The sequence below is a fragment of the Xenopus laevis genome, chromosome 7S, assembly GCF_017654675.1.
Source record: "Xenopus laevis strain J_2021 chromosome 7S, Xenopus_laevis_v10.1, whole genome shotgun sequence".
In the NCBI taxonomy this organism is placed as follows: domain Eukaryota; kingdom Metazoa; phylum Chordata; class Amphibia; order Anura; family Pipidae; genus Xenopus; species Xenopus laevis.
In genome coordinates, this window is record NC_054384.1 from 39,565,926 (window position 1) to 39,583,626 (window position 17,701).

A 17,701-nucleotide genomic window follows, 5' to 3' on the forward strand; every position below is an offset into this window, starting at 1 on the left:
CGCTCCTCTAGTATTCTTGTTGTTTGTCTCTGTAGCAACATCAAAGGCTCGTCTTTTTACATCAAAGGGAGTTTTGCCAAGGGCCTTACTGTCTGCACGTGAAGCTTTTACTATATATTTTTAAATTCTTCAGTGCAGAACAAATTATCTCTTTTCATTTTTAGGCATGTCCTATCCGAACTGGTCTGAAGAAAGCCCCGTTCCAATCCCGAGATTCGATGCCAATAAGTCTGTTTTTTCAAGATATGCCAATGACTGTGTTTATGCTAATTGGATGATTCCACCCTCAACGGCAAAATTTATGGAGAAGTTTGATAGCTAAAATGCATTTTTGTCCCCAGAAGGTAACAATAATGATTGGGGGAGAAATGAAAACACGCAAAGAATGAATGGAAAGTCCATTGGCTGGTTCTTTGTGCCAGTGAAGTGGTTAAATCAACGTTGCTTTTGTGTGTCAATTTGCGCCAATTTTTCTTGGCTTGATCTATCTCAAACTGCTGGAGGGGGCTGCCTCAACTTTCTTCAACATACAATATGTTGCCACCCCTGCAGTAGTGGAAGGGGTCTGTCTAATTTCTCTAAAGCATATCAAATCTGTAATCCAAAACTCAGTAAAAAACTTTTGTATATGCTGTTGTTGCACAAATACTATGTATTCAGTACACTCTTGTACGTGTTGCTGTAAACAAAAAGTCTACTTTTTCCCTTTAAATCAAGTGTTAATTTAAAATTTTATTTTGAGATGTACATTGTCTTCTTATTGTTAAATGATTATTTTGGAACAGTTAGCAGCAGAGACAGATAATTCTGCATACAATATTTGTTAGGATTCCCAAAATTGTGCATATTTGTATACAGATATTACTGTTATATATTAAATCTGCCTCCTTTCATTAAGTAATGCATCAGACTCTCCAACACGTGTTACAATGAATACTTACTGTAACTATTAGAAAGGACAAAGAGGTAGAACTAAACTGACCTTGCTCAGTCAAGGGAAATACTCTCTTTAGGGAAACTAACCAAGCAATGTCATATAAGACAACAATTTAACGAGTATATAGACCATGGTTTCTTATCCGATTTCTGCATCTGATTTTATTTGTTATTTTCAATTATAACTAGCAATTTAATTGTATTTAAGAGGATCAAGAGGACCTACCCTAAACAGCATGGGGACCCATATTAAGTCCCATATTAAGATTATGTGTGTTTATATTCAAGCAATCTTAAAATCTTAATTCCATCAGTGGTGGTGGTGTTGCACTAAGAAAGCCATTCCTAGTGCTATTGCAAGAAAATGGTTACAAGTACAATTTCAATGAAGGAGAGGTGTTAAAACATAATTTCTCTACAAAATACTAAAAACAAAATCAAGTTTAAGTATTTTTTCTTCTCACATTAATTTTTATATGTATTTTTTTAATACAGAAAATGTATATTTTGTATATTGTTTCACTCCCAAACTAATTCTGCGTTAATGAAAGGTTTGGTGCTCATGGTAAGAACTACTGAAATATTATTGATGATCATGTGTGGTGGAAGAATTTTAGGAGCTTATTTTGAAAATTCAGGATTATTACCCCAGTGACTTAAAGTACAGCAGATACTTATTTGTCAGATTGAAAGTCACAGGGTACTTACTAAAGATCTATATTAATAAGTATGGGCATAGATGCATGTGAATTGCACCTCAGAAAATAGTTGAGGACACAACTTCTAATACCTCCAAGACATAAATATCAAACATCCAGCCCTTAGCAGGGCTCTGAATTTGTAATTCTTGATATTTAGCCTATTGATACATCTTTTTTTTCTATCAAGCAGTCACAATGGTTTAAATCCAATTTTGAAGGCACTTAAAACAGTGTTTATAATGAAACATTGGCCTCTTTGTTGATCTTTCTCAAGTTCTTAATTGACAATACAGTTTGCTAAAATCTAGGGACATTGCATATATGTGCCTGTTGATTTAGATTTTGTTTCTAAAATATCTGTAGAGTGTTCAATTCCTTAAATATAAAAATAAATATGGCAGAAAGCTCTCCAAGTATGAAGAGGCCAAGAGCATCTGTCTTTGCCACTGACAGTTTTTATTTTTCATATTTCTGCATCACATCTCAGTTGTTACCATCAGATCCTCTGTAAAAAAAAATCATAATAAAAAAAATATGCTGTATTTGCTTATAGTGTTTATTAGCCATAGAGATGGCGCAAACTGTTCGCCGGCGAACTTGTTCGCGCGAACATCGGGTGTTCGCGCTCGCCGGAAGTTCGCGAACGTCGCGCGACGTTCGCCATTTTGGGTTCGCCATTGTTGGCGCTTTTTTTGCCCTCTCACCCCAGACCAGCAGGTACATGGCAGCCAATCAGGAAGCTCTCCCCTGGACCACTCCCCTTCCCTATAAAAACCGAAGCCCTGCAGCGTTTTTTCACTCTGCCTGTGTGTGCTGAAGAGATAGTGTAGGGAGAGAGCTGCTGCCTGTTAGTGATTTCAGGGACAGTTGAAAGTTTGCTGGCTAGTAATCGTTTTGATACTGCTCTGTTATTGGAGGGACAGAAGTCTGCAGGGGTTTGAGGGACATTTAAGCTTAGGTAGCTTTGCTGGCTAGTAATCTACCTTCTACTGCAGTGCTCTGTATGTAGCTGCAGTGGGCAGCTGTCCTGCTTCTGATCTCATCTGCTGACTGCTGCAATAACAGTAGTCCTTGTAAGGACTGCTTTTATTTATTTTTTTGTTGTTTTACTACTACTACTACTACTACTATAAGAGCCCAGTGCTATTAGTCTAGCAGTGTTGGGGAGTGGGACTGGTGTGCTAATCTGCTGCTCCTAGTAGTTCAGCAGCACCAACTTTAATTTTTTTTTTTTAATATTCATTTTTTTTTTATTTTACTTTTTTTTATTTTACTACCGCTGTAGTAGTGTATAAGTTGACCTTTTAGGCATTATTTGCCCTGTAGGCATTTTTTGCCCAGTGTGTTATTCAACCAACTGCCATCTAGCTGTGTGACCTTGTTCACATTCTGTCTAAATATCCATAATATTACCGTCTCCAGAAAAAACACCGGAGTGACTTTTTTCAAGCAGCCATAATATATTTTACATAATCCGTATCCATCGCTGTAGTAGTGTATAAGTTGACCTTTTAGGCATTATTTGCCCTGTAGGCATTTTTTGCCCAGTTTTTTTGGCCGCAGCCACTGAAGCACAGAGGCCAGAAAAAATATGCCATATAAATGCTGAAAATAGTCATTTTTTGCCATACGTTGACTCAACGTATATGGCAAAAAATGACTATTTTCAGCATTTATATGGCATATTTTTTCTGGCAACTGTGCTTCAGTGGCTGCGACCAAAAAAACTGGGCAAACAATGCCTACAAGGTCAACGTATGGCAAAAAATAACTATTTTCAGCATTTATATGGCATATTTTTTCTGGCAACTGTGCTTCAGTGGCTGCAACCAAAAAAACTGGGCAAACAATGTCTACAAGGTCAACGTATGGCGAAAAATTACTATTTTCAGCATTTATATGGCATATTTTTTCTGGCAACTGTGCTTCAGTGGCTGCGTCCAAAAAAACTGGGCAAACAATGCCTACAAGGTCAACGTATGGCAGTTGTTTAAAGAGAACAGTAGATTACTAGCCAGCAAAGCTACCTAAGCTAAAATGTCCCTCAAATCCCTGCAGACTTCTGTCCCTCCAATACAGAGCAGTATCAAGCAGATTACTAGCCAGCAAACTTACTATCATCTGTCCCTGAAATCACTAACAGCTCTCCCCCTACACTATCTCTTCCAAGCACACACAGGCAGATTTTTCAGATACATTTTTGCCCTTGATCCCCCTCTGGCATGCCACTGTCCAGGTCGTTGCACCCTTTAAACAACTTTAAAATCATTTTTCTGGCCAGAAATGTCTTTTTTAGATGTTAAAGTTCGCCTTCCCATTGAAGTCTATGGGGTTCGCGAACCGTTCGCGAACCGCTCGCATTTTTGCGCAAGTTCGCGAATATGTTCGCGAACTTTTTTTCCGACGTTCGCTACATCCCTAAATACCATTTAGGAGCTGAGTTACAATACATTAATTCTGCAAATAGAACACCATGCCAAAGATGTCATTTGTGATAACTCTTCAGTATAATTTATTACTGTCACTAAATGTGTTCGATCATTATTAGTTTATAGTGTTCTGTAATGTTCATAGACCTTAGAATCCAGTTATCCTACCTTCAGTTGCATACAGATTGTTCTTGTTCATGTCAATGAGAGTGCCACATAAAGTAAACAATATGCTTATTTTTCTACATTCATGTTTTTTGTCTTTGTGAATAGATGTTTTTTTACTTAGAAAAATGTATGACAATATTACAAATGCACTGCTGATTGTATTTCTTATGAACTGAAAATATCATGCTCTCCAAACACTGCTTAATAATAGTAAGAAGACAAGACATTTGGAACAAGAATTCACCTTGCAACATTTCAAGAATATGGGATAGTGGAGAATTCTACAATCTTTATGAGACACAATGTACACAACTGTATTTTTATAACATCAGCCAAACATGGTTGCCCAGATACAAAAGGAATGTTTGGCAGTAGACTGATTGAATATGTTTTACTCTGAGAGTTTGTCCCAAATAAAATGCAACCAATGGTACTTATATATATGTACCCTATATATGGCACCAGACCTCTAGCTGCTCCCCTATCTGCCGTGACATATGAAGTGCTATGTATTTAACTAATAAAGTGTCCAGTGGTGGGCTAAATATATATATATAACAAACAAGGGAAAGTTGTGCTCACCACTATTTTTTAAAACCATTAGGCATGGGTGCAATGAGGGTGTGACCACGAAATACATATAGTCAACTACAAGAGATCCTCTGCACTCAACCCATTATCAATATATTTAAGACAGACATTTTGTTTGTTATAGTTATACAGGAGCAGTGACCAGCTCCATGTTGTAGCTCCCACCCTTCCCAGCTGTAGTCAGGTGATCCCACTGGTGTCTAATAAAAGGGCAGCCAAGTTTGGGAGTTTTACTTTGAAAGCAGCTAGTAAGTTGCAGGTAAAACTTAGTCCCTTTGTAAAATGTATAATTAAGCAATTGAATTCTTAATGAATCGGATGAAAATTAAGCGTAGGACTGGCCAGATATGGGATGACTTTGACGTAGTTGGCCAACTTAAATATATTGCAATATATGGACAAACAATCCCTGTGTTGTTTAAAGGGTAAGGCATTTTTTAGTAGCAGTATGCACAAAATGTCCAGCTCCATGTTGTAGCTCCCACCCTTCCCAGCTATAGTCAGGTGATCCCACTGGTGTCTAATAAAAGGGCAGCCAAGTTTGGGAGTTTTACTTTGAAAGCAGCTAGTAAGTTGCAGGTAAAACTTAGTCCCTTTGTAAAATGTATAATTAAGCAATTGAATTCTTAATGAATCGGATGAAAATTAAGCGTAGGACTGGCCAGATATGGGATGACTTTGACGTAGTTGGCCATCTTAAATATATTGCAATATATGGACAAATATATTGAATATATTGATAATGGGTTGAGTGCAGAGGATCTCTTGTAGTTGACTATATATATATATATATATATATATATATATATATATATATATATATATATATATATATATATATATATATATATATATATACACACTTCACCAATTGGGTCCGCACACACTTTCAGGCATTAGTTACATCTGATTAAATCTGGGCGCTGTGCTCATTATTGGAATGTAGAGAGATAGCAGGTATAGCACTCCAAGTTAGGTTAATATTTATTGAATAAAAAATGACATTACAGAGGCATCTACAAATATATATACACACACACATATATAGACACTAAAGAGCCAGCCCCCTAAAGCTAAATCTTTAAATCAGTATTGATCTGTCTTCCACACCAATACCAAAGGCATCACTGGTATAGCTATTGTTTATAAAATGCTGGGTCATAACTGGTACAGATTAAAAGGTTAACCATGGATTAGACACATTTTTTAGCACCATCTTGATAAATGACCCACAGAAAGTTAATGGTAAGGTTGCCAGTACTACACAGTACTTCAAAGATCAGTGTTTGGTGGTATTGAAATCATTTAAATAGTGTTATAATATGTATTAAAGACAAGGTGAAGTCTTTGTCACACTTCGCTAGGCGCAAATTCACTACCACTATGCAAGTTCTCTAAAATGCAAAGTTGCATCTCAGCAGTTGAATGTTTGGGAAGTTTCGCTATCATTAATTCGTCAGTACGAGCATTTCATATCGAACTTTCACTAACGTTCGTTTCAGCCTAGGAAAACTACATTAGTACACTTGCCCTTAGGTCAATTTGAATAGGGCGGGTAAGTCGTATAGAAGTCTTTACTAGAGATGTTGGTGCAAATGCTTGAAGTGGCCACTTATTATTAAAAATGTTCAAGAAAATAAAATAAAGACAAAAGAGATCCTCTATTGTCCAAGACATGAGCTCACCCTAAAACAAATGTGGCGTGTCCCTCAAATGGTTAAAAAAATAGGTCTAAACAAAAATTTATAATAGTTACAATTTTTAAAGACATTCCTGCTTTAAAATATGAAAAAGCATGGTTTTCATAATTTTAATAACTTTTCAGCATAGAGGATATGATGTCACTGATTGAAGAGGATGTAGCTTCTTCTTTAGTGAATTTGTGAGTGTTCGTCTGAGCAAAAATTCACCTGGGGATAGGGAACGAAACTGCGGTAGTGATGGTCTCTTTCACTGGCAACTTGTCTTTTAGGCCTGTTAGTAAATTGGAGATGTCCCTGGCGAATTTTCGCTAGCAACAGTCACTTCTGCCCAAAGGTTTGTTTTACTTGGTCTTGAAGAATTAAAACACACGTGATCTATGCATATGGCAAGGTAATTCACCAAGAATAAAAATGGATATCTTTCACAAAACTAGATTGCAGGATGGGTTGGGTATGTCTGACTTTGAATTATATTATCATGCAAGTTTCAAGGGTACAAATGTGAGGTAGTTTCTACCTGGTATAAGCCCATTGGGTGGGGGGCCTTCCAGACAAATAAAATGGTACCCTAATTTAAAAAAATGCAAACTAAATACCATAATTCTCTATCTTTTGTGATGTAATTTTTGTCATATGACTGAAATTTATGTATTATAAAAAAAATAATGTACCCTGCACAGAAACCACCAGCAATTGCTCCATTCATGCCATTTTAAATGTCACATGTAGGGATGAGCGAATTTTTTTGCTGTGTTTTGCCGCAAAAATGACACCCATAGACTTTAATGGAAGATTGTTTTTTGGAGATTTTATAGACTAAAAAAAAGTTTCCACATTAACTCACCATCAGCTCATGCTATGCATAACCAACGTAATTTACATGATCACAGTGGGATTTCAGTGACTCCAGAGCTTTTGAGTGTTGAGAATTAATGTTTGGAGCTTGATGCATGTGACGCACCACATAATGGACAGGATCCAATAGGTGAAAACCAAATTACAGGAAGACCTCTCCCATAGACTCCATTTTAATCAAATAATTAAAATGTTTAAACATGATTTCCCTTTTTACTGTAATAATAAAACAGTACCTTCTACTTGATCACTGCAATATAAATAACCCTTAATGGAAGCAAAACAATCCTAATGGGTTTTTTAATGTTTAAATTACTTTTTTTTTGTAGATGTAAGTAATGCAGATCCAAATTACAGAAAGACCCCTTGTCCATTAAACCCCATGTCCTGGGCATTACGGATAACAAAACTAGCTGGGGAGGAATGTATAAAAACAATAATTGACTCAATGTTCTGGATTGATTGTGAGCTCTCAAGACTCATCAGGTGTCTGTTTATATTGGGTGTACAGCAATGAGAAAATAGGCTTCAGGGTTGCATTACACAGACAGAACAAATCCCTTTTTTAGGGGTAAGCACACGTTCCCGGTTGGACAAAACAAAAGGAGAAGAAATCACACCAGGAGGGGGAGGTACAAACGTAAAAAAACAAACCTCCGAATGTGATTTTTAATTTGAGTAAACATATCCTTTCCCTGGGTGAATTGTCTCTACTAAATAAGGGTCTATCCTTTATTCCCAGTAAAACCCCAGAGCCCTTTGAGATCCTGGTTCCAACGTAAGCTTAACCTTCGTGAACATTTCAGACACAATCCTAGGGAATCTGTCCCTCTATTTAAACCCATGAGCAGATTCGATCCACCTAATACTTCAGCAGCAATACGCACTTTTAGCAACATTTTATCCAAAGAAATTACAACCACCCTACACAATATTAAACCACACCGTAAGCTTTCAGTTGATGAGAGACATGCCATTAAAACACTTATGCAGGACGATGATTTGGTAATATGCCCGGCCGATAAGGGTGGGGGCATAGTTCTCTTAAGCTATGAATATTATAAACAGGAACTACTTAATCAACTATCTGCCGTATCCACATACCGAGTACTACCTGGGGACCCAATATTAGTATTCAAGAGGGAATTGGACATGAAACTACGGAATGCCCTGACATCGGGTTGACTTGACTAGGATACCTTTCACTTGTTGACTTCGGACTTTCCATCCCATTCCCATCATTTAAACACTTCCCAAGATTCATAAATCACAATCTGCACCCCAGGGCAGACCAATTATATTGGCAGTGGGCTCATTATTGCAACCAGTGGCAATTTATGTTCAGTTCAGTGTTGCTCCCCACATACTATTCACTAGGAAGGGTGGTTGCTTAGCAACGGCTTTTGGCACCATTAAACGGCCTGTGGGTTTAAATTCTGGGGGGGGGGTTATGGTTTTCTGGTTGTTTGCCTGTAATCTCCTGATGAAGATCCTTGTGTGGGATCGAAACATTGAGTGGAATAAACACATTCTGTTTGCATCTAAAATGATCCCGTGAGTGTCGCTTCTCGTACAAGGTACAAATATTGGTTTTCCATAGCTGGCACCCGCGTCCTTACTAAGTAAACGGAGTGCACTTTTGGAACTGTCTTTGGCAAATAAAATGGTCTAAAATTTGGGGAAAATACTGTAGGTAGGACAGTTATTACTGTATGCTTGATTTTAGTCCTTATGGTGGACTAAATTTCATATCCACAGAAATAATTCATTACTTAAAGGAACAGTTCAGTGTGAAAATAAAAACTGTGTAAATAGATATAGGCTGTGCAAAATAAAAATATTTTCTAATATAGTTAGTTAGCCAAAAATATAATGTATAAAGGCTGGAGTGACTGTGTGTGTAACATAATAGCCAGAACACTACTTGCTTTTCAGCTATTTATATGTTAGTCTGTTGGTGCTGTATTGGGTAGACACATCACCCTCACCTTGCAGAAAGAAATATGGAATGGTAAGCAAGCTTGTTCACAGTGATAATTTAGGGTAGCAGCTTTTGGTAGATCCCTCTATCAGGATGTTTATCTGATGAAAACATGCAGGGGGCTCTGTCCTGTGGCAGATTGATGGTTTTAGATGGTTGTAAGTCTGGGTAGACTTCTCTAGTTTGGTTGAGCACTTGTGTTATTCCAACAGTATGAGCGGCTTTTCAGCTTTGTTACTCCTAAACTCTGTTTTGATTTCAGAATATATATAATGCATAAGAGCCATGAATATCCTGTATATGATATCCTTATGATGCTTAGTGAAGTCATCAGTTATAATCAGAGCTGCGTGATGTAATTTGTCAAATGTATGTATTATAATAAACAATGTTCTCCCTGTTGTAAATAATGAGGATATTACAAGCTTCCGTCTAACTTGTGTGTGATACACAAGCTTACTTCTAATGTGTGTGTATGTGTGTGTGTGTATATATATATATAGATATATATATATAGATATATATATATATATATATATATATATATATATATATATATATATATATATATATATATATATATAGATATAGATATAGATATAGATATAAATAAATAAAATTAAAAAAAATACAATGGAATGCCGCTCATCCCTTTTTATTGGGTGCACATGGGTCAGGCTTGATATACATACTGCACAATTTAACCCCAGCACTCCAATATATAGCTCCCTGGGAAAACCTATTTTTGCACAACTGAAATGTAGCTCTAGTAAAAAAAGACACTTTTCGTTAGAAAGTTTGTACAAAGTATGCATAAGCTGATGCACCCCGTCAAGGCAGTGTCCATGCGTCAGTCCTAACTAAGAGAAAGTGTTATCTTTGTTATCTTTGGGAGGAGAAAGACCATACCTGCTTTTCTCTTTATTTTGCACGATCTCTTCCAAAGACACCATTAAGTAGGGGTTGGGAGAGCAGGCATTGAGAAGAGAGCCACCTCCCCATAATATAAAATTAAAAAAACACAATGAACCAACGTGGAAAAGATTTATTCCTCCATAGTCACATCCAAGTGTTTCGATCCACAGGGGATTATATATATATATATATATATATATATATATATATATATATATATATATATATATATATATATATATATATATATATATATATACATAGATATAGATATAGATATAGATATATATTCAGTCTCAAGCATCTGCTGCAGTGGTTGTAGGGTCAAGTAATATGTAAAAATCTTCTCATGGATAGGGATGTAGCGAACGTCGGGAAAAAAGTTCGCGAACATATTCGCGAACTTGCGCAAAAACGCGAGCGGTTCGCGAACGGTTCGCGAACCCCATAGACTTCAATGGGAAGGCGAACTTTAACATCTAGAAAAGACATTTCTGGCCAGAAAAATGATTTTAAAGTTGTTTAAAGGGTGCAACGACCTGGACAGTGGCATGCCAGAGGGGATCAAGGGCAAAAATGTATCTGAAAAATCTGCCTGTGTGTGCTTGGAAGAGATAGTGTAGGGGGAGAGCTGTTAGTGATTTCAGGGACAGATGATAGTAAGTTTGCTGGCTAGTAATCTGCTTGATACTGCTCTGTATTGGAGGGACAGAAGTCTGCAGGGATTTGAGGGACATTTTAGCTTAGGTAGCTTTGCTGGCTAGTAATCTACTGTTCTCTTTAAACAACTGCCATACGTTGACCTTGTAGGCATTGTTTGCCCAGTTTTTTTGGACGCAGCCACTGAAGCACAGTTGCCAGAAAAAATATGCCATATAAATGCTGAAAATAGTCATTTTTCGCCATACGTTGACCTTGTAGACATTGTTTGCCCAGTTTTTTTGGACGCAGCCACTGAAGCACAGTTGCCAGAAAAATTATGCCATATAAATGCTGAAAATATAAATTTTTTTGGTTGCAGCCACTGAAGCACAGAGGCCAGAAAAATTACGCCATATAAATGCAGAAAATATGCATTTTTTTGGTCGCAGCCACTGAAGCACAGTTGACAGAAAAATTATGCCATATAAATGCTGAAAATATAAACTTTTTTGGTTGCAGCCACTGAAGCACAGAGGCCAGAAAAATTATGCCATATAAATGCAGAAAACATGCATTTTTTTGGTCGCAGCCACTGAAGCACAGTTGACAGAAAAATTATGCCATATAAATGCTGAAAATATAAATTTTTTTGGTTGCAGCCACTGAAGCACAGAGGCCAGAAAAATTATGCCATATAAATGCAGAAAATATGCATTTTTTTGGTCGCAGCCACTGAAGCACAGTTGCCAGAAAAATATGCCATATAAATGCTGAAAATATCATTTTTTGCCATATCGTTGAGTCACGTATGGCAAAAAATTGACTATTTTCAGCAATTTATATGGCATATTTTTTCTGGCCTCTGTGCTTCAGTGCTGCGGCCAAAAAAACTGGCAACAATGCCTACAAGGTCAACGTCGTGACCTTGTAGGCATTGTTGCCATTTTTTTGCCCAAGCCACTGAATCACAGAGGCCAGAAAAATACTTTTGCCATATTAAGCTGAAAATTCTCATTTTTTGTCGCAGCCACTGAAGCACAGTTGCCAGAAAATTATGCCATATAAATGCTGAAAATATCAATTTTTTTGTTGCAGCCACTGAAGCACAGAGGCCAGAAAAATTATGCCATATAAATGCAGAAAATATGCATTTTTTTGGTTGCAGCCACTGAAGCACAGAGGCCAGAAAAATTATGCCATATAAATGCAGAAAATATGCATTTTTTTGGGAATGCACGGCCAGAAATATGATATAATGCAGAAAAGTTTTTGGCAGCCACTGAACACAAGCAGAAAATATGCCATATAAATGCTGAAAATAGTCATTTTTTGCCATACGTTGACCTTGTAGACATTGTTTGCCCAGTTTTTTTGGTTGCAGCCACTGAAGCACAGAGGCCAGAAAAAATTAAACCAGTAGGGTTTGCACCCTAGTTTGTAACGGTGGCGGAGGGAGGAGGAGGACGCTAAAGGACAGCTGTGTGTGGAGTCATGAGGCTTGAAGAGAAGGACAGCTGCATAGAAGTCAGAACAAGTCTTCCGGCGTGCAGTAACCCTCCGAGATCCACCCCTCATTCATTTTAATAAAGGTCAGGTAATCGACACTTTTGTGACCTAGGCGAGTTCTCTTCTCAGTTACAATCCCTCCTGCTGCACTGAAGGTCCTTTCTGAGAGCACACTTGAGGCTGGGCAAGACAAGAGGTTCATGGCAAATTGTGACAGCTCTGGCCACAGATCAAGCCTGCGCACCCAGTAGTCCAGGGGTTCATCGCTCCTCAGAGTGTCGATATCTGCAGTTAATGCCAGGTAGTCCGCTACCTGCCGGTCGAGGCGTTCTTTGAGGGTGGATCCAGAAGGGTTGTGGCGCTGCCTTGGACAGAAAAACATTTGCATGTCTGACGTTACAGACTGGCCAAAGGGCTTTGTCCTTGCAGGTGTGCTCGTGGCAGGATTACTGGCACCTCTGCCCCTGGAATGTTGATGAGTTCCTGAAGTGACATCACCCTTAAAAGCATTGTACAACATGTTTTGCAGGCTGGTTTGTAAATGCCGCATCTTTTCGGACTTGTGGTATGTTGGTAACATTTCTGACACTTTATGCTTGTACCGAGGGTCTAGTAGCGTTGCGACCCAGTACAGGTCCTTCTCCTTAAGCCTCTTGATACGGGGGTCCTTCAACAGGCATGACAGCATGAAAGACCCCATTCTCACAAGGTTGGATGCAGAGCTATCCATCTCCGCTTCCTCATTATCAAGGACTGCATCATCCACGGTCTCCTCCCCCCAGCCACGTACAAGACCAGGGGTCCCCAAAAGGTCACCACTAGCCCCCTGGGAAGCCTGCTCCTGTTGGTCCTCCTCCTCCTCCTCCACAAAGCCACCTTCCTCCTCTGACTCCACTTCTGGCACCTCTCCCTGCGTTGCAGCAGGTGCCTGGGTTCGTTCTGGTGATTCCGACCAGAAATCGTGCGCTTCCAGCTCCTCGTCACGCTGGTCTACAGCCTCATCTGTCACTCGTCGCACGGCACGCTCCAGGAAGAAAGCGAAGGGTATTAGGTCGCTGATGGTGCCTTCGGTGCGACTGACCATATTTGTCACCTCTTCAAAAGGTCGCATGAGCCTGCAGGCATCGCGCATAAGCACCCAGTAACGGGGGAAAAAAATCCCCAGCTGTGCAGATCCAGTCCTACCACCCAGTTCAAAAAGGTACTCGTTGACGGCCCTTTGTTGTTGCAGCAGACGTTCCAACATAAGGAGCGTTGAATTCCAGCGAGTCTGGCTGTCAGAAATCAAACGCCTGACTGGCATGTTGTAGCGCTGCTGAATGTCAGCAAGGCGTGCCATGGCTGTGTAGGAACGTCTGAAATGGGCCGACACCTTTCTGGACTGGGTGAGAACGTCCTGGAATCCTGGGTACTTGGAGACAAAACGTTGGACTATTAAATTTAACACATGTGCCATGCAGGGCACATGTGTTAAATTGCCTAGTCTCAACGCTGCCAACAGATTGCTTCCATTGTCACACACCACTTTTCCGATCTGCAGTTGGTGTGGGGTCAGCCACCGATCGGCCTGTAACTGCAGAGATGACAGGAGTACAGATCCGGTATGGTTTTTGCTTTCCAGGCACGTCATCCCCAAGACAGCGTGACAACGGCGTACCTGGCACGTCGAATAGCCTAGGGGGAGCTGGGGGTGCACAGGTGTGGAGGAGGAGAAGGAGGACCCAGCAGCAGAGTAAGAAGAAGAAGAAGAAGACGAGGTAGAGAGCGATGGAGGAGTAGAGGTGGTGGCAGAACCGCGTGCAATCCGTGGCGGTGACACCAACTCCACTGTTGTTGTTGAGCTACCCATTCCCTGCTTCCCAGCCATTACCAAGTTCACCCAGTGGGCAGTGTAGGTGACATACCTGCCCTGACCATGCTTGGAGGACCATGCGTCAGTAGTCATATGGACCTTTGGCCCAACACTAAGTGACAGAGATGCGGTAACTTGGCTCTGCACATGTTGGTACAGGTGTGGTATTCCCTTTTTAGAAAAAAAATTGCGGCTGGGTACCTTCCACTGCGGTGTCCCAATTGCTACAAATTTGCGGAAGGCCTCAGAGTCCACCAGCTGGTATGGTAAAAGCTGGCGGGCTAAGAGTGCAGACAAGCCAGCTGTCAGACGCCGGGCAAGGGGGTGACAGTCAGACATTGGCTTCTTACGCTCAAACATGGCCTTCACAGAAACTTGGCTGGTGGCAGATGACTGGGAATGGGAACAGGTGGTCAAGGTGGAAGGCGGAGTGGAGGGTGGTTCAGACGGGTCAAGGAGAGCAGAGGTAGAGCAGTAAGATGCTGGACCAGAAGGAGTGTGGCTTTTAGTTTGCCTGTTGCCTTTGAGGTGTTGCTCCCAAAGTGCTTTGTGCTTGCCGCTCATGTGCCTTCGCATAGAAGTTGTACCTATGTGGCTGTTGGGCTTACCAAGGCTCAGTTTCTGACTGCACTCATTGCAAATTACAATGCTTTTGTCAGAGGCACACACATTAAAAAAATCCCACACTGCTGACTTTTTGGAAGTGTGCGATCTGGCGGTAACAGTAGAAGTTGGCGGAGTTGGCGGTATTGGCGGCAATGGCGGGTGCGTTGGCCGGCTGAACACAGGTGCCGATACATGTTGTTGCCCTGCTGATCCCTGCGGGCTGTCCTCCCTGCTTCTTCTAAGTCTTATTCTCCTACTGCCTCTCTGACTCTCCGTCTCTCCATCTGAACTACCCTCCTCTTGCTCTCTTCTACTAGGCACCCACAAAACATCAATCTCCTCATCATCATTCTCCTCAGATGCATCAATTTCTTCTGACACATCACAGAAGGAAGCAGCAGCGGGGACCTCCTCCTCATCACTCATTATGTCCATCTCTATCGTGTTCTCTGCCAGAATTAAATCTGGTGTAAGGTCCTCATCTCCTTCATCTTCTTCTGGCAATAATGGTTGCGCATTACTCAGTTCAAGAAACTCATTGGAAAATAACTCCTCTGACCCCAGTGAAGAAGGGGCACCGGTGGTGGAGGAAGTGTTACGTGGGGTGGCCATAGCAGTGGAGGATGAGGAGGATGTTGTGGTAAAGTTAGAAACGGTAGAGGATGGGGTGTGCTGTGTAAGCCAGTCAACTACCTCTTCAGCATTTTGGGAGTTCAGGGTCATTGGCTTTTTAAAACTGGGCAATTTGCTAGGGCCACAGGATTGCATAGCAGCACGGCCCCTAGCACGGCCTCTGCGTGGCGGCCTGCCTTTGCCTGGCATTATTTTTAAAAAAACAACAACAACAACAAAAACTCAGTTGGTTTTTCTGGAAACGATAATACACACAGCTCGATGGCGGGTTGAAGAAAACACTGTGCAAATAATGCCTACAAGGTCAACGTATACACTACTACAGCGGTGGATACGGATTACGTAAAATATATGAATGCTGCTTGAAAAAAAGTAACTCAAGTGGTTTTTCTAGAGACGATAATATTATCAATATTTAGACAAAATGTGAACAAGGTCACACAGCTCGATGGCGGGTTGAAGAAAACACTGTGCAAATAATGCCTACAAGGCCAACGTATACACTACTACAGCGGTGGATACGGATTACGTAAAATATATGAATGCTGCTTGAAAAAAGTGACTCCGGTGTTTTTTCTGGAGACGGTAATATTATGGATATTTAGACAGAATGGGAACAAGGTCACACAGCTCGATGGCGGGTTGAAGAAAACAGTGTGCAAATAATGCCTACAAGGTCAACGTATACACTACTACAGCGGTGGATACGGATTACGTAAAATATATGAATGCTGCTTGAAAAAAAGTAACTCAAGTGGTTTTTCTAGAGACGATAATATTATCAATATTTAGACAAAATGTGAACAAGCTCACACAGCTCGATGGCGGGTTGAAGAAAACACTGTGCAAATAATGCCTACAAGGCCAACGTATACACTACTACAGCGGTGGATACGGATTACGTAAAATATATGAATGCTGCTTGAAAAAAGTGACTCCGGTGTTTTTTCTGGAGACGGTAATATTATGGATATTTAGACAGAATGGGAACAAGGTCACACAGCTCGATGGCGGGTTGAAGAAAACAGTGTGCAAATAATGCCTACAAGGTCAACGTATACACTACTACAGCGGTGGATACGGATTACGTAAAATATATGAATGCTGCTTGAAAAAAAGTAACTCAAGTGGTTTTTCTAGAGACGATAATATTATCAATATTTAGACAAAATGTGAACAAGGTCACACAGCTCGATGGCGGGTTGAAGAAAACACTGTGCAAATAATGCCTACAAGGCCAACGTATACACTACTACAGCGGTGGATACGGATTACGTAAAATATATGAATGCTGCTTGAAAAAAGTGACTCCGGTGTTTTTTCTGGAGACGGTAATATTATGGATATTTAGACAGAATGGGAACAAGGTCACACAGCTCGATGGCGGGTTGAAGAAAACAGTGTGCAAATAATGCCTACAAGGTCAACGTATACACTACTACAGCGGTGGATACGGATTACGTAAAATATATGAATGCTGCTTGAAAAAAAGTAACTCAAGTGGTTTTTCTAGAGACGATAATATTATCAATATTTAGACAAAATGTGAACAAGCTCACACAGCTCGATGGCGGGTTGAAGAAAACACTGTGCAAATAATGCCTACAAGGCCAACGTATACACTACTACAGCGGTGGATACGGATTACGTAAAATATATGAATGCTGCTTGAAAAAAGTGACTCCGGTGTTTTTTCTGGAGACGGTAATATTATGGATATTTAGACAGAATGGGAACAAGGTCACACAGCTCGATGGCGGGTTGAAGAAAACAGTGTGCAAATAATGCCTACAAGGCCAACGTATTCACTACTACAGCGGTGGATACGGATTGCGTAAAATATATGAATGCTGCTTGAAAAAAGTGACTCCGGTGTTTTTTCTGGAGACGGTAATATTATGGATATTTAGACAGAATGGGAACAAGGTCACACAGCTCGATGGCGGGTTGAAGAAAACAGTGTGCAAATAATGCCTACAAGGCCAACGTATACACTACTACAGCGGTGGATACGGATTACGTAAAATATATGAATGCTGCTTGAAAAAAGTGACTCCGGTGTTTTTTCTGGAGACGGTAATATTATGGATATTTAGACAGAATGTGAACAAGGTCACACAGCTCGATGGCGGGTTGAAGAAAACAGTGTGCAAATAATGCCTACAAGGCCAACGTATACACTA

The 17,701-nt window shown here is 40.2% G+C and overlaps 1 protein-coding gene across 1 annotated transcript in view; it reads left to right on the forward strand.

Moving 5' to 3' along the window:
- ret.S (ret proto-oncogene S homeolog) overlaps window positions 1-747 on the forward strand; it is a 72,954-nt gene extending 72,207 nt beyond the window's left edge. The window contains exon 20 of the mRNA XM_018239414.2: window positions 165-747. Coding sequence (XP_018094903.1) covers window positions 165-322 — 158 coding nt within the window. The 3' untranslated portion in view covers window positions 323-747. The remainder of the gene's footprint in view (window positions 1-164) is intronic.
- Window positions 748-17,701: the final 16,954 nt, after the last annotated feature.